The sequence below is a fragment of the Stegodyphus dumicola genome, chromosome 5, assembly GCF_044657685.1.
Source record: "Stegodyphus dumicola isolate Sdum_Otavi_A_Nest chromosome 5, ASM4465768v1".
Lineage (NCBI taxonomy): Eukaryota > Metazoa > Arthropoda > Arachnida > Araneae > Eresidae > Stegodyphus > Stegodyphus dumicola.
Genome location: NC_140772.1, coordinates 28,136,849 through 28,159,721, shown reverse-complemented (window position 1 = coordinate 28,159,721; position 22,873 = coordinate 28,136,849). Strand labels below are relative to the sequence as shown.

At 31.7% G+C, this 22,873-nt stretch overlaps 1 protein-coding gene across 1 annotated transcript in view; it reads left to right on the top strand.

Moving 5' to 3' along the window:
- Positions 1–6,457: 6,457 nt before the first annotated feature.
- The window catches only part of LOC118182079 (cGMP-inhibited 3',5'-cyclic phosphodiesterase 3A-like), a 125,621-nt gene continuing 109,205 nt past the window's right edge, over positions 6,458–22,873 (top strand). The window contains exon 1 of the mRNA XM_035351361.2: positions 6,458–6,805. Within this exon, the coding sequence (XP_035207252.1) occupies positions 6,764–6,805 (42 nt within the window). The 5' untranslated portion in view covers positions 6,458–6,763. The remainder of the gene's footprint in view (positions 6,806–22,873) is intronic.

Genomic DNA, 22,873 nt, shown 5'->3' with positions numbered 1-22,873 from the left:
GCTACTCGTTTTTGAGTTATGCGAGATACGTACGTACGTACGTACATACGTTCGTACAGACGCCACGAAAAATTCTCTTCAGAATTAATTTTAAAGCAGTTTTATAATTTTTTTGAAGGAAAAGAGTATTTTATTCTGTCCTTACGTACAGATAGCACGCAAAAACATCGTTAAATTGCATTCGATAGCGGCCAAAATGGATATTTTCGTTGAAATATGCTGCCTGAAACTTTTCGCGATTACAATACTTCCTTTTTACTTCGTACAAGGAACTAAAAAGTGTGGAAATACTTAACACTGTATTGAGAATTTTAAACATACAATGTTTTTTAAAAAATTGGGATTTTTATGTTAAGTGTTATATGGAATAAGTGTGAGAAGGTCATGTTTAGTAATCCAGTTATCAGGCCAAATAAAGGTGTGTTTGCAAGAGTGAGTCCAAGAACACTCTGGTAAACTGCGAGTTCAGCGGCAGCAAATAAAAATTTGAGTGTTGTTTTAATTCACATAATCAAATTACTTTATAACAGCTGTAGCTGTATTAGAGATGTAGCTATTAACTACTATCCCAAACGGCATAGTAGTTAATGGCTTTGGCTGTCTTACCGAAAATCCCAGGCTCAAATACCAAAGAAGGGGATGATATTTGTGATACCAAAGAAAATATTATATCACAGAAGGGGATATATATATAGTGTCTGTACGCCCATGGGGTCATTCTAAATATACGGCGAGCGGAAAGTCCTCTCGAGAGGTTAGTGGTAGGAGAGAGGGGTGAGAAATTCTTGGGCCCGTCCTTCTGGGGTCTTAAAATAAGTAAATATTCCATTTTATTACAACAACATGTTTAATTTTCTTTATTGTGGAAAAGATTCGATTAGTCAGCAATACGTATGAGGACAGGACCTTTAGACGATGTCCTGCTAATTCTTTTTAAATATGAGCTGTTTCATTCGAAACCCGTTTAATGTACTTTTAGGGTAATCTGGAGCTGATTGTACTTCCAGTGTAACCTTCCCATTATTTTTCCGTTTCTGACATCTTACTCTTACTAGACAGGAAAACGGAAATCCTTAATAGGCCATTCTACCAGTTTGTAATGTAATCTTCATTTAGTTCTTTCAGGCAAACTCATACTAAAAATGGCGTTAAGAAACAGAGAATCGTTTCCGCTGAGCTGTCCTAGTTAGAAACTGTTCGTTAGAAGATTTTATTTGTCTTATTGCCAAACGATATATTATGCTCGTGAAATTGATGTACCGTTAGTCGACTTGCAAGTGAAGAACTAATGATCAAGGTGACCTTGAGAAGAATAATGATGGGAAAAGTCTTTTACTTAAAACACCAGAATGTAAACACATTCGAACAAATTGGCTGGATAATCTTGCCTTTTTTGGAAAATAACAGCCTTGCTCTTTTGCAAAATAACCAAAAGAACTGTATTTACCAATTTTTAAATATTTTAGTTAGAGGAAAGTAAAGTAAATTTGATGACTGTAGGAATAAAATAAGCTTAAATAAGCATTTTTGTTTTTGCGCATGTCAATATATTAAGTTTTAGTCACTTTTTAGATAAAAATACGAATCTGCCTAACTCCTTCCCAGTTTCGGAGGAGATTTCCCTGGTGGACGGATCTGAGGGTTTCACACTGCTTTATCTCATTTCACCAACTTCTTGCGATCTTTCTCGGCTAGACAGTATTTTAAGCACCTCCATGCTACAAAGACATTACATACTTACAAACATTCATGACTTCTCCGAAATTCTAACTCTGGTCAAAGTCAAGAATAAAGTTTCAAAGGAAAAAAAGTTTTTCATGAAAGAGTCTGTCATAATATATTTAATCCATCATCGTAAAACGAAAAATACAGTCAAAAGTCGTTAATCCGGACTTGTCGAGACTTCGACGATTCCGGATTATCGATTTTTCCGGATTATAGATCATCAGTTTAAATCTGGTAAGATGGCATGTAGAAATTATAAAATTAAAAATATGAAACCGTAATTAATGAAATAAAGAACAATTATGACCTAAAGAGTGCTATTGATCGGAAATGAGTTGACGTTTCAAGGGGAACAAACCAACTCCCGTTCAATGAACAATAATTAATAAATACGAAGGTGTTTCGTCTTTTACTCAAGTAATAATGGTGATGGCAAGCTGGCAAATTAAGTTAGACCAAATAGTTCCGTGAAGTGAAGGTATTCTTTACTCTTATAGGTTTGTAAATTGTACATTTTTTGCTTTACAAATGATTGAATTATGTTGTTTTTATCTTCCGGTTAAGGCTTTTATGCCTTTAGTAAATCTGTCTGCAATATTTTTAGAATTATCAACAATTTTCAAGTTGTTTAAGTGCCGCCAAGCCTTTTTTTATGGCGGCCATTGATGTTTACATTTGAAACAGGAGACTAGTGGATTTGTTGCCGATCTAGAGAAACTTAGCTTTGCAACAACAAATATAACGCATTCAGTTATTATTACCAATTAAATCATGCTTATTTCTTTCTGGAATTTTTTCGAGGAAATAAGTGTTTAAGATTTACTTCGTAGTTTTTAATACAGATATTTTGAGTTTTTATGTATTTTTGCCTTGTCGCGAAGTGAGAACTAAATTAATTAAATGAGAAATACTCAATCGTGTGTGAAAAACTGTTTCTTTTTTGTTTTGTTTGTTTAATTTCTTTTACACATCGTTCCAGCTTTATTATAGTATTTGAATAGAACATGTGGCAACGATTAAATAATTCTATTCTTTAAATGATATAAATTTTGTGCATTATGAATTATAATATGAACGAAATATGTAAGTTAACTGTTATATAATTATTGGATTATATAACAGTTAACTTAGTTTCGTTATATAATTATTATATAAGTTAACTGTTACATAATTATTAATACTGTTAAGTGAATCTAGTGCCAGAGTGTCGCTATGATAAACAAATACTAGAGTGAATTTTAAAGAATGCATTTATTCTATTGTGGTTTATGCGCTGTAGGCGAAGTAGATTTAATTAAATCCAATAAGTTTAAATGAAATGCAAGAAAAAATGCGCATAATTTAATATTCCCTACAAGGAAGTCATGTGGTGTACACATCAGATTTTTTTTAACAGAAGACGTGAAATATGTGCAATGCGCTCGCCCGGTACTCGACCCTGGACCTCTCGAATACGTACGGAGTGTGCTACTGTTACACCACGAAGCATGCTGGAAAGAGAGAAAAAATACCTTATAGCTCAAATGTAGTTGTCAAGAACGGGCACGTGTTCTTTCACCAGCTTAGCTATGTGTGTCTATGGCAAGAATTATTTAAGTGAAATGAAAGGCATTCAAGTACCCATGTTGGGCTTGAAATGCATTCTTTTGAAATGTAAGAAAATATACGCCTAAATTTGAATTAGTGAATAGTTTCGTTTATTTTGGTTCAAAAGTAAACTCTCAGAACAATAGTAATACAAAAATTAAGAAATATATTATGGGTGCTAATCGGTGCTTTGTAATTTTACAATGAAAATTCCTTAAAAGGAGTAAAACTACTCTGTACAAACTACTACAAAAAATATACATTTACAAACGGCTGTGAAATCCCGACCTAAACTAAAATGTAAGAAACTGTTTTGGTGCTGTAAAATTTACAGTGACCAGCGACATATGTATAATACTGAGTTACATTGATTATAGTATAAAGAAAGTGATATTATTATACATGTTAAAAATTAACCGCATGAAATTTGCCGATTCTATTTGCAGAACGAATTCTTCTTCTTTAACATTAAAAGTTTTATCAGGGGAATTAAAACCAAGGGGGAAGTGAATCAGATGAAGGGCCAGGTTTTGAGGAGTGATCTGAAACAACAGTGAATTTAATATTAAAATCTCTCGAATATGCGCCGATCGTGCGGACCATTACACCACGAAGGCATGCTAAGCACTCGGTAGAAATACCTTATGCAGTTACTTGAATGTAAACGAACGTTGTTAATGAAATTCTATTATTATGCATCTCTCTATATATATTTAGTAATAAAATTATCAAAAGATTAGGATCATTACAATGCTGGGTCATTGCGCTAACAAGATGATTATATATTCTGTAAGTCAGCTCTTGGTGAACTGGGTCTAACCGGAAACGATATCTATAATTACCTCAAAAATTGCGGTTAATCTGACTGCAGTTAAGAAAAAAAAAAAAAAGAGATGAAAAAAGAATAACCTATATTAAAATAAGAGAAGATTTATTACCTGTGTTTTTAGCAGTTTAGTTTGATGAATAAATTCATTTGACTATATACATTAAATCAGCACTCAAAAAAAAAAAAAAAAAAAAAAAAAAAAAAAAAAAAAAAAGAAACAGACTGTCAATAATTGAAGAATAAATGTCCTTTTTTAAAAATTTATTACCTGCTCCGCCATTAGGCCCTGCACGGAAAGGTAGGGATGCCCCTTGAAGGAAACCTTATTCGTATTTAAGTTACACATGGAAAATACCACACCCATGGGAGCAGCGTTCAGCGGGATTCAGTCCTCAGCCCGAACTACCAGCGTTCAGTGAATTTTACCTCTCAGACCCAAACTGTAGTTACAATGACGGAATTAAGTTCTCTACAAAATTAAAAACAATACAATCGAAGTTTAATAATGTCAAAATCTCCAACTCACATTAAAATATTCGGTTGGAGTTTTCATTGCTTATTGTTCAATGTGCGATAAAATTACAAGTTGCTGTGGATAAAATCAATTTCCTTGGTTAATGTGAAATCAAAATTAATCATTTAATCTGAAAGTGATTAAAGAGATACATGAAAGATTATTTACTCACATTAACGGAAAAATACTATTAACACTTTACGTACATTTTCAAGCAATTTAATCCTGGAGAATAAGTGCATTGGATTATGCAATTTAAATCAGTATTCAAGACGTGTGCAACTAATGCTTTAGATAAATTAAATCAGGGTTGAAAAACTCGCATGACTAAATAATTAATAACAATGTTTTTATTTACATTACTCTTGCATTGCATCAGGCGTTAGTGTAAAACACACGATAAGTTGCTTTATTTATTTTTATTCTAGAGCAATTTACTTTTAAGGACTGATTTACAAACTTTATGTATTCTGAATTTATGTTCAATTAAACAGTATTGTGAATAGTAACAGCTTCCAAATAATATGCTAGCCTATTCTTTCAGTGCTTTACTTCCCGCAGTCTTTTTCTACTTAATGTTTTCCCTAGATAGTTAATTTTTTTTATCATCGATCCGCAATAAATAATTTCTTTTTTAACACAAGCTCATGTAATTCGCAACTCGATGAATCAGAGCCAACTGTACAAAATAATGATACACACGATAAGTTGTTTTATTTATTTTTATTCTAGAGCAATTTACTTTTAAGGGCTGATTTACAAACTTTATGTATTCTGAATTTATGTTCAATTAAACTATACACTATTGTGAATAGCAGCTGCTTCCAAATAATATGACAACCTATTCTTTCAGTGCTTTACTTCCCGCAGTCTTTTTCTACTTAATGCTTTCCCTAGATAGTTAATTTTTTTTTGGCATCGATCCGCAATAAATAATTTCTTTTTTAACACAAGCTCATGTAATTCGCAACTCGATGAATCAGAGCCAACTGTACAAAATAATGATACACACGATAAGTTGCTTTATTTATTTTTATTCTAGAGCAATTTACTTTTAAGGACTGATTTACAAACTTTATGTATTCTGAATTTATGTTCAATTAAACTATACAAAATTGTGAATAGCAGCAGCTTCCAAATAATATGACAACCTATTCTTTCAGTGCTTTACTCCAGTCTTTTTCTACTTAATGTTTTCCCTAGATAGTTAATTTTTTTTGGCATCGATCCGCAATAAATAATTTCTTTTTTAACACAAGCGCGCGTACTTCGTAACCCGATTAATCAGAGCCAACTGTACAAAATAATGATACTCAGCAATCAGTGAGAAAGCTTTGATTAATATATATGTTTATTAAGGCTCAACATCCGTTTCCGTTTAGTTTTGTGGCATGGTAATATATTACCCATCAATTTGACTTTTCTAAAGAAATCATAATTATAAAATAGCAATCCGTGACTGATATTTCAGCTGCAAGTTATAGAAAGCCTAGGAGGAATATCGATGAAGTAACAGCTCTTATAAATTGATTAAATTTTGTGTTGTGTAATTATCTAGCATCCATATTTGTTTATGTCATTATGAACGTAAAGAACACTGGACGCGAGTGAGTGTACCACGCAAAAATTTAGGAAGGAAGGAAGGAAGAAAATCGAGATTTTCCTTGCATGCATGCATGCATACATACATCCTTGAGTACATTTCGCATTCGGAAACAATATCGGCAGGGACCGCCACCACAACCTCCGCAAACTGCAAGAGCCGCCGCCAGGTGTCCTCGTCATCGCTTTCCCTCGGAAAAGGCTACATCGGGCCAAAGTCGTCTTTCCGCTTCACCTCACACTCCGGTTCCCAGTTTTTTTTCCCTGTCCAGAATCGGATACACTCTCTCCCGGGCATACTTGAGTGATCACAAGGACTTCCATCTCGTCGGATCGCGATTTCTCCCACGTGATCTCCGACAAGAACTTTCTCGAAGAAGCAGGGAGAGAACGCACGGAAATCGAAAAGGAGAAACCGGCGGCCATGTTGTCGGCTACCTGGGTCACCTGCACGTGCCGTGCTCCCCCACCCCCCGCCTAGGACGATCGGGGAGGGGAGGCGTGTGATGCCGCCTTGGGCAGACACCATGGGGAACGCTCAGCCCAGGGTGAGTGTGCCATTTAATAATGAATCTGTTTATACTCACTCCCCAAAACTCCAGCAGCGTCTCTTACAGTTTGCGCCATTTGGGTATACTCTGCCTAGACCAGAGACTGCAGTCTCTCGCTCCTTCAATTTCTTTGCATTTCCTTTCATTTTTTGACGTCACAGAGCATTTTTGTTACGCACACGGTCAGTAGGACAGACAAGCAGGCAGCACTATGCAGACCCAACCTACAGAAATGCGGACATAAGTCCGTAGCTTCCATTAAGTCGCTCTAGTGAACTGAATAAGGGAAAATCTTATTCATAAACGAATCCGCGCCTTTACATGTTATTTCGCTGCACATTTCTTCATCAAACGATAATTCTTTTGCGTACTTCATGAATATAGTAGTAATTTACTTCGTAAATATTTACTAGTTTAGATAGAGCTTTTACCAAAACGTCTTGAAATATTCAACTTTTCTCAATGATGCCATAACAAACGTAAACAGTTTTTACTAAGCGGGGGTTAAAGGGTAATATTATGACATTCGAGAAGATTTCAGTCAATGTTCTGCAGATTTTAAATGGATGTCTGTTATTCGTTAGATTTTTTAAACTGATATTATTTGGCATTAAAATCCCTCAACATTTTCCATTTATTACTAAAATTTTGTGTTCGTATGCGTTAGGTATACAAAACCGTATTTCTGCAATTTTCATCCATAGATAGACCTTTTGACTTTTATTTTGATCAATATCACTTAATATATCATTGGCACCATGCCAAAAACACGATCTGCAATATTTACTATTCCGATATTTCCTGTGTTGTTTTTTGATACTTCACGTTATGTTAAAAGAGAAAAATGAATGCAACATATATGAGTAAAGTGTTTTATGTAATATTATATGTAAGCGATATAATGTCTAAAAATCATTATCCAACATTTCTTCCAAAAAAAAATTTTTAAAAAGCAGGCCAAATTTTTAAGAGTTTTTGTCCTAAACAATTTTTTTTTTCTGATTCGTGACCTTAGCTTGGTGCCGACATTACATAAAAATACAATTAAATATCATGAATCCGAAATAATTCATAGTTTTAATTATTTTAATATAAAAAAATCGTTTAATTATCTTTGATTAACATGAACAGTTTTCTCTCTGCACTTTTAAGCTACGTATAATTATTTAAAAAACTGCAGATTATAGATGAAATTTATTTTAAAGAAAATTATTGTTGTTTGACTTTACTAATACATAGATTTTCTAAGACCATTCCTGAGATGGTTAAGACATCTAGCAAAAGTTATTCTTCCATTTCACAGGCTATCTTTTAATTAACTGTACAGATGTGTATATATTTTATCATATTTATGAGGACAATTGATATCATATTAGTAACTATTTTAGTTATCGTGTATTATACTAATGATAACTTTTTAAAAACAAGCTGCCTAAAAACGACAATTATTTCTAATGTAAGGTAACCTAATTCAGGATACTTAATTTCTAATGTAGAATATACTTTGCATCGTATTTGAGACTTTTAGTTAAAATAAAGGCCTGTAAGGTTTATGACGCTATAAAGTCACAGACAAAATGTAATACCTGCTTAGATATCTAAAATAAGATTCTAATTAAGTACGTATGCTATTTGTCTTCTTTAGCTTAAAAAGACCTTAGTTTTTCATATTTGTAATGTAATGTCATCAAAAATTAACACTACAAAGCCATTAAAAATCTCTGATTTTCTGAAAATGAAAGAGTTTTGAGTTGTAGCTTCTTAAAAACTGCAAAACATTAAATAAGTTTACATAGCAAATGATGATGATATTAAAAAAGAATTTAAGTTTTCATAAAGTGTTGTTTGAGAAAGGAACACACAAAAGTATTACTGTTTACATATTTTTTCATAAAAGCTAAACTAACGTTCGCTGCTGTTTTTAATAAAAAATATATATAAGTGTATTTTTATGTAGAATTAATAAATTTGATGTATTTTGATGTCCATAAAACGTGAAATTTTGTGCCAGTTATTAAATACGTATTGCTGTAATGAATATTACTTTGAATTTGACAAATTATTGCATGTGGTACGTAATAACTCTATAAAAGTAAATTTGACAAATTATTGCATGTGGTACGTAATAACTCTAGAAAAGTAAATTTGACAAATTATTGCATGTGGTACGTAATAACTCTAGAAAAGTAAATTTGACAAATTATTGCATGTGGTACGTAATAACTCTAGAAAAGTAAATTTGACAAATTATTGCATGTGGTACGTAATAACTCTAGAAAAGTAAATTTGACAAATTATTGCATGTGGTACGTAATAACTCTAGAAAAGTAAATTTGACAAATTATTGCATGTGGTACGTAATAACTCTAGAAAAGTAAATTTGACAAATTATTGCATGTGGTACGTAATAACTCTAGAAAAGTAAATTTGACAAATTATTGCATGTGGTACGTAATAACTCTAGAAAAGTAAATTTGACAAATTATTGCATGTGGTACGTAATAACTCTAGAAAAGTAAATTTGACAAATTATTGCATGTGGTACGTAATAACTCTAGAAAAGTAAATTTGACAAATTATTGCATGTGGTACGTAATAACTCTAGAAAAGTAAATTTGACAAATTATTGCATGTGGTACGTAATAACTCTAGAAAAGTAAATTTGACAAATTATTGCATGTGGTACGTAATAACTCTAGAAAAGTAAATTTGACAAATTATTGCATGTGGTACGTAATAACTCTAGAAAAGTAAAGCCCTAGTTGACTCTTTTGTGTCAGTTTGTTGTTTTACATTCCTGCTATAGCGATTAATAACTTACGAGGTTTAAAACCGTTAAAGTTAGTGACTGAGTTGGAAAGATCGCTGCGAATCATCTCTTAACTTATGACTATCTAAACTTGAAACCTTTTTGATTCTATCGATTTCCTTTTTAATCTATTAAATTAAAAAAGAAATTGTATATGGAAAGTATTACTTTTGCTTTAAATGTATAAATATCTTCCAAAATTAAAACTGAAATGAACGACTCAGGTAATGCTAGGGGAGAATTGGCAGAATCTTTAGAATTCAATACCAAAGCCTCATTGCTGCTACTGAAAATATACTAGCATTAAATTCTCAAGTAATTCTTAAACCTATCTTTAACTATGAGCATTTTAAGCATTTTTGTGATACTTTAAGAAAGTTGTAAAACAATTTGGCTTATGTAATGCAATTGAATGGAATAATATTCAAGTTTGTTTTGCTTTTTTGTAAATTTTTAAAATTAGGTTTTCAGTTTTCAGCAAAAGTTAATTGAAGAATTTAATTGTGTAAATAAAAAATATACACATTAATAGATGTAAAAAATTCATGTTAAGTGCCACCTTGTAAAATATATGCAAAGTATTCTTAAAAACAGAAAACCTTTATAAAATTATTATAAAATATGATACAGAGGGATTGTCACTTGAGATCAGTGATATAAAACATTAATTTCAACTCGATCATTAACAAAATTTTGCTCTGCTTTCCTTCACTTACGTTAAGTACTCCGTATTTTACCACACTCATGCAGATTGTTTTTATAATATATATTCTTTCTATAACAACCTGCACACGAAAGCATACAAAATTTTAAAACAGTCACGAAATGAAGAACTTCGGAAACATTTGTACGGGGATATATTTGCAAAGAATTCGAATGAACTATTAGAAAAATTATATATTTAATATTAGAATTTAATTAGTACCTCCTAGTAATAGTATTTCAATAATAACTTAAATAAAATAAATGAAATTAATATGTACCTTAACTAATTCAGAATTGTGAAATATAAAAGTGAAATTGGACTGTCGAGTAAATAACCATTGAAAATGCTATTAAGCCTGAATAAATGTTTGATTCATAGAATTATACAGATGAAACGAAAATGTTAAAACTTTTTATAGTAGAAACAAAATGAAAACATTATTAGTTCAAAGGGGCAATTTTGTTCAAAAGAACTATTAATTTCGTTTTGGCATTTTGCCTTGATTCACTATAAGCGTTGTTTCACTTTTTAAATTGTTCTCACCAAGTATTATCTCCATGTATTATATTTAAAGAAATTAAATAATGAAGAATCTGCATAAATGTATGTATGTTTTTAGCATTGTGATAAAACAACGGTACCTAGAGCCATCAAATTTTGAATATTGAAGATTTCCATCCGAATGAGGGCATCTGCAAACCCAAATTTGATGGAATTTGTTTTATTATCTATTTCATACTTAATAAAACTTTTAACGAATTTTTATTAACAAACTCAAGGATTTCAAAGCTAGCAATGGCAACGTTGTAAAGAGAAAACATTTTTATCTCCAGCTCGCGAGATTTTGTATATATAATAATATATATACAAAATCTCGATATATATGCTCATTTTAAAATTATTTTGCGATATTGTTCTTGAACTGAATTTTATGGTTTAAGCGCGAAGAACAAGATATTTCATAAATATAAATAACACACAAAATGTTAAAAAATGTCCCTTTGGACGTAATTTAAAAAGTGAAACCTTTCAGATTTTTTTTCAGTTTTTTTAATTAAATTATTTTATATTTGCCAAAGGTACATTGAATTTTCAAGGGGAAATAATTTTTTTAGCAGATACACAATAATTCGGGAAGTATCGCGTTTCATCTTAATCCATCCTTGAATATAGTTGTATATAAAATGAACTTCTTGTTAATTAAACCCTTTCTAACAAAGAAACTAAAAAAAAGCTTAGATTGGTTTATTCCGTAACGATGGAAAAATTATAACAAACTATTAGGTTAAAGTCAAACTATTTACGGTAAATTAGAAAGGGAAAAGAAAACGTATGATATAACAAAAGTGAGAACAGATGATATCGTAGTTCTTGAGTTTGTTTTTATAAAAACAAACAGTACGCAATTTAGTTGTCTTTGATACAAAATATATAAGCATCATACAATAAAAACACAAAGCTTTAACTGCTATTTTTGTACGAGTTTAAACTCAGGGATGTATTTCTAATTCTGTTGTCAATATGATTTTTTAATGTCATTTACAATTTAGGTTCTTCTGTTTTTCTAAGAGATCATTTCTAACTTGAATTTTTTATTCTTTCGTTATTTTATAGTGTGTTCTTCTTTGTTTTGAGCACTCATTTAATTACGTGACCAAATAAATTTATTTTTCTGAGTAAACTATCGGAAAAAATTTAAATTGTTAAAACAGTATTTTCCTGTTAGTTATAAATGGGTTACTGTTGTTTATTGGGTTTTTTAACTATCCTTGAATTAATCGAAGGCATCTTCCCCGGTGTTACTCCGATTAATCGGAAGGTGACTCAGTAAAATCATACTATATTTATCTAATAAATATCTCAAGAATAGCTAATTCACTCTAATGCGCTATAAAAATTCAAATTTTCACATCTTTCTGCTGTTAATCTGAATCGGAAGAGTCACCTGTTCGTTACGAAACTCTTTAGGAAAAACAAAGTATTAATTTCACCTTTCACATTTGCTATGCACTTAGAAAACGATTTTAATCACCAGTCCATCTAAGTAATATTGACTCCTATATATTAATTTTAATAAACTGACTATTATTTTTGGTAATTAAGGGATTTATTGTTTTAAACATAATTATCAAGCTTATATTTAAAATTATATTAAAAAAAAACTAAATAATGCTGAAGCAACATGAATGCATGCATGTTTTTCTCATTGTGAAAAAACAACGAAACCTAGAGTCATTAATTTTTTATAACTTATTCCTCCACCAGAGCATGGGCACTTGGAAACCAGACTTTGAAATTTGGAATTTATTTTATTTCCTATTTCATATTTTACAAAAATTTAACGAATTTTTGGTTAAAAAATGAACAGTTTCAAAGCGAGCACTGGCAACACTGCAAGGAATGAAACATTTTTATCTCCAGCGCGCGAGGCTGTCTATCGGAAATTCTAAAGGTATGCTATTTTTAAATATTTTTACCCCAATGTGACGGTAGCCAAAATGTTCTTGAAACGTGTATGTGTCTGTAAATGAAAAAAAAAAAACTACGCTTGAGGGTAAGATAAAATCTGAAAGCTTTCAGATTTTTTTTTTTACTTCTTAAAATTTATCCTAAAATATAAAGAGGGTCTTAAGTTAGCATAAATACGTTATTTAAATTAGTACAGACTATTATTTATTTGCAACAGGAACAGTCTATTCGTATTTTATAACCCCAGCATCAAAGTTTCTTTAATTACATTCACATGAGTTTTAAAAACATGCAATAATAGGCAATGTTAACTATGCATAAAAGTCCTTGAAAGTCATTTTTATGTTGTTCCTCATGTAAAATAACAGCAGCGTTTCTTGTTTGGAAGTGCAAACAATTTTGTACAAACGGTACTATGTATGCAGCATTTCTATACAAACAAATATTTCAAAATTTTCTCTAATGCTGATGCAAATCAAAAGGAATGCTACACATTTGCTTTTTTGAGTCATAAAAGTCCTTAGGTGTAAGACTCAGTTCGTATGAAGTAAGGGCATATTACCTGATGTTTCGTTTTAAAATGCACCCGATATAAACTACGCAGAAAAAAGGACAGTTCTATATCTCCCGTTCTACTGGGCCGATTGGAGAAATTCAACTTGCGTTTTTCATGTCTCGAAAGCGCGATTTAGGATATGTATTAAATGTATATATAGTACTGTACCTAATATAAGTATTTTGACACAAAATCGGACTTTTCCTGAAATGACATGCCAAATTGGTTTTCCATATTTCGATTCCACGATTCAAATTATGCCAAACTGCTAAGTGTTGTAAAAATCACACAGGCAGTTTTTAAAAAAATAGCTCTCTTAAAATTTTGATAAAGCTAATTTTTAGTATTTTTAGTGATTTATTTTTTCCTCAGTGTTAGTTGAATTTGATATATATTTATTAATATCACTTTTTTATTAAACTTACTTGATTCTTTCTTTCATATTTCGAAACTTAGGTTCATTCCAAATAAATTATGCCTATTTTTTATGATTTATTTTTCGATTTTGTATTTTTTATAAATTTTTCGGAAACAATTTTGAATTATAACCTATAAAAATTTTGCCATCTTATTAAAGAAGTTATATTTCTAAGCATACCTACAAAAGATTAGAGTTTTTTGTTTAAAATTTCCTAATCGTAAATTTACATTTTGATGCGTTTTGAGATTTGGCATCTTTCTTCTGAGAGATAATAACGCCAAATGTGGTTTAAGCACTTTGTTAAAATTATTTGAAAGTACAGAATAAAACCCTACGCAGTAAAGCCTCGTATTTACAGTTCTCAGTTCTCCTCCTTACGTTTTATACGACTTTTTACTTACTTTCTTTTATTACTTACTTTTTTACTCTTATACAACTTAAACATTGGTTATACGTTGATATCCCCTCACCTTTCTTTTACAGTTTCCTTTCGCAACTCAAAAATGCTCTCCGAAAGAAAATTCTTTTTTTCGGTAGTATTTAGAAATTTTAAACTTGGTTGGGTAAGAGAGGAATTGTGAATATCTCAAATATGTCTCGCCAATACGTGGGATATTTTAAACTGCAGAGGGTTTAAATTCTGACTGATGGATCGAAAGAAGGTCTCTTGGAGGAGTAGAATACATAATGGAGTATATTGGCTAGGCAAGTTTACGGACGCTTTTTACTTCCTTGTACGAAGTAACAAGGAAGTATTGTAATCGCGGAAAGTTTCAGGCAGCATATTTCAACGAAAATATCCATTTTGACCGCTATCGAATGCAATTTAACGATGGTTTTGCGTGATATCTGTACGTAAGGACAGAATAAAAGACTCGTTTCCTCCAAAAAAAATTATAAAACTGCTTTAAAATGAATTCTGAAGAGAATTTTTCGTGGCATCTGCACGAACGTATGTACGTACGTGCGTACGTAAGTACGTACGTATCTCGCATAACTCGAAAACGAGTAGCCTCAGAACGTTGAAATTTTGTATATAGGACTGCTATAACATGTAGATGTGCACCTCGTATTTTGGTTGCAATCGGCCGCACCAAACATATATAAATACTATATTTATATATATATCCACTCTGTTACTCGGCACAGTGATCTCAGTTTGTTTACTCTTATATGTTTGTAAATTGTACATTTTTTTGCTTTAAAAATGATTGAATTATGTTGTTCTTATCTTCCGGTTAAGGTTTTTATGCCTTTGGTAATTCTGAAAGCAATATTTGTACAATTATCAACAATTTAAAAGCTGTTTAAGTGCGGTTAAGTTTTAAATAACATGGCGGACATATTTCTTTACATTTGAAACGGCAGAATTGTAAATTTGTTGCCAATCTAGAGAGACTAAGCTTCGCAACAACAAAAATAACGCCTTCATTTACTATTGCGAATTTAATCATGCTTAATCTTTTCTGGAGTTTTTTCGAGGAAATAAGTGTTTAAGATTTACTTCGTAATTTTTAATACAGATATTTTGAGTTTTTATGTATTTTTGCCTTGTCGCGAAGTGAGAACTGAATTAATTGAATGAGAAATATTAAATCGTCTGTGAAAAATGTTTTTTTTTCTTTTTCTGTTTTGTTTGCTTAATTTCTTTCATACATCGTTCTAGCTTTATTATAGTATTTGAATAGAACATGTGGCAACGATAAGATAATTCTTCAAATGATATAAACTTTGTGCATTCAGAGTGTCGTTATAGTAAACAAATATAGTGAATTTTAAAGAGTGCATTTATTCTATTGTGGTTTATGCGCTGTCAACAAAGTAGATTTAATGCAATCCAATCAATTTAAATGAAATTAAAGAAAAAAATGCGTATAATTAAATATTCCGTACAAGGAAGTCACGTGGTGTACACATCAGATTTTTTCTAAAAGTGCTACTTGGATTAAATTGTGATATTCAGATTACAGTAATGCGCACACGGATAGGTTTAAATAATCATGTAACATTTTCATAAATGGCAACAGAGCTTAATTCAAAGATCAAGAAATTTGAAGAAAGCTAAATCCATTAAAACTATTATATCCTGCCGCCTTTTTATTATGTAAAATTAGTCATAATTCAGCCTTTTACCGTCACTAAGTTTAAACAAAACACTATAACTTTAAGTAGCGTGACTTCAAGGGACCCCCCTTCTTCAAGAAGCGAAGATCTTCTGCCTGACTAAGGTAAACTAAGTTTTATATTGGCTATTCGTATGCGTTTGATACATTCAACGATCTTGTATTCATTTATAACGCCAGAATATGGTTACCACGTATGTTCATACTTTTTAATAAACAACGTGACTTAAACATACATAAAATTAGGTAGAATATTACTTTTATTATTGGCTGACTATACAAAATTTAATATTTATTTTAACTAACACGTAATTTTTTATGTTTATTCTCTCCGGCATTTCTATTGTTTCGTTTACTCCACCAGAAAATGTAAATGAAAGGAGATTAAATAAAGAGCCAGTCTCTAAGTTTAGACAGAGAGAGATAGTTGAAAACTTAAACCTATTATACTGACACTCTTCCGTTTCTACCGCTGTGCTAAGACATGGCATGTTCTTGTCGTTTACTGAGATTTAACGTTAGTAGTTACAAGGTGGTTAATTTATTGGGTTTTAAATTAGAAACATTATTTAGAAGCAATTTGAATAGTTGCTGTATTTCCAATAGGATAGATGAGCAGAAGTTAGTTTTGTCCACTCTCTAGGTTTCTATATTCTATAACGTACATTTGACTTAAAAGTAAAGGTATTAATTTGCTTTTTTTGTCTGATATTTTTAATTTGACGTTCCAAGTTTCAAAGTAAAGATGGCACGATAGTTTGTCTTCCAATTTTGCAGTTTATAAAGTTTAGATATTAGAGTCATTAGGTTATTTTCTGAAGCAGAAGGCATAAAAAATGGGCAATGTTGTCACCGGGGTTCGAACTTGGATCTCTCGAATACGATCAGGGTATTCTGACCATTACACCACGAAGGCATGCAAAAAGGCGGGAGAAAATACCTTATATCCTTCCCCTTTTAAAGGTAACTCGGGATTAGGGGACCCAGTTGCCAAATCCTGGTGGTGAAGAATAACCATTCACCATCTTTTAGTTCGGGCGCCACTGTAGAGTCATTAGGTTATTTTCTGAAGCAGGAGGCATGAAAATGTGCAATGTCCTCGCCGAGATTCGAATCTGAGCCTCTCGAATATGCGCCGAATACACTGATCGTTATACCACAAACGCATGCAGGACAGGACAGAACTAAGTGGGGGAAGCAACAACACATTGCCATTGGCAGAACTGGTGTCGCTCCTTCACACTAACCGTCTTGAGAAGAACACCTCCACAGGGCGTACTCACGCCACGCATCGGTGTTAATTGAAACGTTATCATTAGGGCATAGAGAACTTGTGGTACAGAGCATGGCCGGGAGATACAGTTGCTGATGACAAAGACATTTCAATACAATACCATACATTACAGTTGATGGGGAAATAGAAATATAAATGTAAGTATATCTACACAAATAAACAAATAGAATTGAATGGAAAGACATTGAACATTATTATCTTGGTTAAGTTGTTGTGATATTAATGTGATGGTTTTGGGACAGTGTAGCAGTTCATATGCAGAAAGAAGGGAGAAAATACCTTATAATGTTAATGCTCACATTAAATTGAACTACGTTTAACCTCGCAAAAATATATATTACGATGGCTAAGTATAAATGTTCTGTATTGCAATCAATAAGTTTATTGAAAGTAAAATAAAATTAATTTTCTAACATGTATAACTGTTTAGTTTCAACATAGCACTAGTAACTTTAAGCCAAGAAATAAGGAATGTATAAAATGCAAGAAAGTGTGCTCCACGCCCATCGATCCACGTGACCTGATTAAAATTTATGATCGTCTACAGTTATATTATCATTAAGTACAACATAGTATACATATACTTCCATTAGAAGATTAAGTAGAGTGATAAAGATGTTCTAGATTAGAGATACACATTCTTCTAGTTCTTTCTGAGAATAAAGTGTAGGATGCTCTATCTCAGTTTAACCTTCGGGCACAAATGATGAAATATATCACAAGAATTATATTCTTTCTTGTTCTATCGCCAAAATATCCTGTCCTATCGGAATGAATTTTTCATGTTACTTAGTGTCGCTAAAATACGAAAAAAAAAAAAAAAAAAAAAAAAGAAGGCAAATTTGAAAGGATTCAGATTTTAACATCGCACGAAAGTGTATGTTAAATTTTTTATGTTCCAACTGAGCTACCAATCTGTTGATGGACTCACTACTGATATCAAATTTTGTTTTAGCCTTTTTGTCTTATTTATTATTAACAATCGCTTTCTTTGCACTTATGTTGCATAAAATTCAAGAGCAAAATCACAAAATATTTAAATACAGTATATCTCTAGAATTCGTAGTAGAGTGTTAAAAGTTGCTGATATTTTTTAAATACAGAATATAACGTTTTATATTCGCTATATTATTTCTATGATAATTAGTTGCTAATGTAGCCAGCCGTCTAAACTACCATAAAAAAGGTATATAATGATTTTAATGAGTACAGCAAATTCCATTTCATAAAAATATCCAATATTTCTAATTACGCATAACATGACGTAAATACCCTTTATTTAAATCAAAAGCAAAAAGCAGCAGAGCAAAAAGTAGAAAAAGTATTTTTAAGAATCACGTTTATTGCTTGTCAATCATTATGTTCGCTACTCAAAGGAAAAATTAAATTTGAACGTTAAATATTTTGCTTTTATAGAATGGCAACACGCAGACGAGTTAGATTATAGATATTGTATTTTAGGCAGTGGAAGCACCTTGCTTTCAAATAGCAAATTTTGTGGATTAAAATTTAAATCTTACATGTTGTTGTATGGCAACATTTTGATGTGCTGGAAATAAAAATGCACAGTTTCATTTCTCACTTTCAAATCGCTGAGTTTATTAAACAAAATTTCGTTAAATTTCTACAAAATATGAAATAAAAACAAATCTGAAATTAAAAATTCGGCCTTCAAGGTGCTCTTGTTCTAGTAGAACACTAGGTGTATTTAAAATAGGGCGGCTGTAGTTGTTAACGTTTTCCCACAATGATAAGAACAAACATACAGAATCTAGATTACGTATGTCTTTAAATAGTACTTCGCGGTAACTATTCGACAAGAACGATTTGAAGCTTAATTAGGAGACAAAAGTGATACAGAGAAAAATTGCGTTTCGAGACTAATAGTAACTCTGGTGTTAATAAAGCGTTAATCTTGTTAGTAAATCAGTATAGGTTTAAAAGGGTCTGATAATACGTAAATGCTCAAAAAATGTATTTTTTAAAAATTTGTATGCTACTGTTTGAATAATTCTGCACACTTCACTGCAGGAAAATATTCCAAATAGTAAATTAGAAGATATTTTAAAGCATAAACAGCAATAGACGGGATACAGGGGTTGGACAAAAATATGGAAACACCTTTAAAAAAACATGTTTCTTTGCTTAATATGGTGTAGGAAACCCGTTGGCATCCAAAACAGCTTGCAGTCTTCTCGGAATGGATAAATACAATTCCTGTATGTTTGCCAAGGGAATATTATACCATTCTTCCTGAAAAACGGTGGCAAGTTCAGATAACGATATTGGCGGTGGATAACGAGAACGCACTTTCCGTTCCAATGTAGACCACAAAGGTTCGATAATATTCAGGTCTGGTGACTGTGGTGGTCAGGGGAGATAGGACAACTCATCCTCGTGCTCAGAAAACCAGTACTGGACAATGTGAGCTGTGTGAACAGGGGCTTTGTCGTCTTGGAAGACACCATCACCATCGGGGAACAAAGTTTGTACCATGGGATGAACTTGATCGGCCAAAATGTTCACATAAGTCTTGGCAGTCTTGCCCTGACACAGTTATCATGGGGCTAGCAGAGAACCACGATATGGCTGCCCAAACCATAACAGAACCCCCGCCATGTTTCACTCTTGGCAACAAGCAGTCTCTATTATAGGCTTGAGATGGCGTTCTCCAGACTCGGCCAGAAGTGGGAAACAATGTAAAAGAAGACTCGTCAGACCATATTACTCGCTTCCACTGCTCTATAGTCCAGGCTTTATGACTTAAACACCACCTTTTCCGGTTACGGGCATTAGCATCACTGATGAGTGGCTTCTCAATTGCAGCACTCCAGCAATTCCCTGTTTATGAAGCTCCCTTCTAATTGTTTTGGTACTCACAGGGTTCGGTAACACAACATTCATTTCAGCAGTAACTTTTGCAGCTGTGGTCTTCTTATTTTTTGTCACAATTGCCCTTAATGATCGTCTGTCACGATCACTCAGGACACACTTTCGTCCGCGCTGTGATTTAGCAGATGATGTTTTTCCGCTTTTCAAATATGCGGAATAAATCTTCGATACAGTACCTCTTGAAACACTAAACACCTCGGCTACCTTGCTTATGGAAGTACCTACCATACGTGCTCCAACAATTTGCCCACGTTCGAAGTCTGTTAACTCTGACATAATGCAATGACAACCTCACATAACAGTACTCCGACAACAACTGAACTGTTTAGCACATTTACGAAGTTGTATAGGTGGCGTCAGTAGTCAAAAACGCCAGCGCCACCTAAATATTTCATTAAAATCAATCTTTCTTTTCAAACATGCATTTCACAAGGTGTTTCCATATTTTTGTCCATCCACTGTAGTTCTCCATGCTTAAATTTCGCTTATGTAAACAAACATTTAAAGAAATGTGCCATGCTCACCTGTTTATGCTTCAATTAATACCATACTTTTTACGAATATGTATTATGTTTCAATAGATTTTTCCAAAATATATGAAAGAGTTTTAAATTTAAATATAAGTACAGAATAATATAAATTAGTGTGATAAAATCATAACCATAATTATTTTTGCAATGAGAGACAATTTGAACTTGTTTACCTCAGAAAGCGTTTTTTTCTTCGCTTTTTGCATAGGATATTTCTAAACATATTACAGGCATATTTATAAAATTTATACCACAGAATCAATCTGCTATTACAAATAATTTGAATAAATTTGTACTATTTTATTGATATTTTAGCTTTTTATTAGGAAATCTGTATCAAAATTTAACTTAAAATCGAGATTAAATGTATATTTAATCAAAAATAATGAAATATATATGAAATGCTTAAAATCCCAATATCCATTTCAAACGTTTTCTGCATTAACGTACAAAAACTAAATATAGATAACTAATATCTTGAAGCACTTTTTATAAAAGCGGGCTCTGTAAAGTAACAAGCCTAACAAGATGTGATAAAAAACTTATGATTTAACATTCATTTTAATATTGTTTCTTATATTTATAAGTTCTAAAACGTAACAACTAAAATATGGTTGTGAAGTTATAAGATATTTTCTCCCTCTTTTCTGCATAACTTCGTGGTGTAATGGTTAGAACACTTGACGTGTATTCAAGAGGTCCAGGTTCGAGTCCTGGCGAGGGTATTGATCATTTTTCACGTCTCCAGTAACATAATGCCTCTACCACTTAGACCCTCCGAAATTAATAAAGAACAATATTAAGTATTTTTTTTAGTAAAATGTAAAAATACTGTTGCACGTGTACGGGTTCGTAATGTATTGAATGCACAAATCGATAAGAAGTTAAAAAAATTTATTATTATTCCATGAAATAAAGCAAAATGGTGAAATGTTTTCAGATATATTCGTACAATATCGTAACATCGGTTAAAATTCCATAATCGGTGTGAGCGCCAAGCTTGGCGAGAGTTTTTTTATTTGGCGCGATTTTAATTTGGTTGTGGTTTCCGGCTGTATGTTTTCTTGTGGCAAACCTAGAGCATTATTTCGGTAACTACTAAGAGTAGTAAATTTAGTGTAGCCAGATTTTTTTTTTTTAAATTTAATTTTGAAATACTGTGTTTGTTTTTAAAAGTTTTACTCTTTAATATTATTGTTATATATATGTTTAATATTATATTTATATAAATACGAGGGTAAGTTGAAAAATAAGTTGCGTGGAACAGTTGCGAAATTCTCTGAAATTTGCATGAAGAATTTAGCGAAAAGAAACTCGCAGCCTAATCCCTTACATTTCAACGGAGAGGAGTTCTATCGAATTACATAGTGTGATACAAAAGCTATTTTGTAATTTAGCAAGTTTTATTTTATATATTTTCAATGTTAAACGAAAACTACAAAACGGATGTTTCAGTAAAAATCTGATTGCTATTGAGGAACCTTAAATTAAGTTTTTTTTAAGTAAATGTTGTATGATTATCTCATAATATATGTATTTATTTCCTTTAGCAAAATGAAATAAAAAAATAACACAGAAAAAACCAATATTTTATCAAGATTTACGAATAAAGAAAGATAAAGGAAGCAAAAGAGAACTCAGTGTTTGAAACAAAAGCCTAATTGAAAATGGCAAAAAAATGTCATGCAACTGCAGAACTTTTCCAGATATTTCTGAATGAAACGCCAGTAACTATATTTTACGACACGACAGGAAGTAAGTGTAAATAAAGTGCCGGATTATCGGATGTGCCAAATCGATGAATGCTGTGTGAGAGGAAACAGAATGAACCTTCTCTAAGACGACCACTTTCGTTTACAGATAATTTTGGTCTTTTACATATAAACTTCAATTAGAGAAGTGAGGCGCAATGTTGTGTTTTATTTGTATTCACAAGCATTAAACTTTCAGAGTTTATTATTTATGGGAGAAAGGTCATCAAAAGAGGGTTAAATTTATATAAAGAGCCGCCTTTGGGGAAAGAATTTAATAAAAATGTGTTGAAGAAAATGTATGTATTCAGAAATTAACAATAGCGAAACTGTCATTTATTAATTACGTGGCTCATTAAGATTATAACGGAGAGAAGAAAATTTTAGTTTATATAGGAATAAAACCTCAGAATGAGTCAAATCACCAATGTTTAAATATTTTTTGACTTTGTACAATAGTGTCACGGATTTTGTATTTATTTAGTTTGCTATTTTTAATCAAATTGTTATTAAA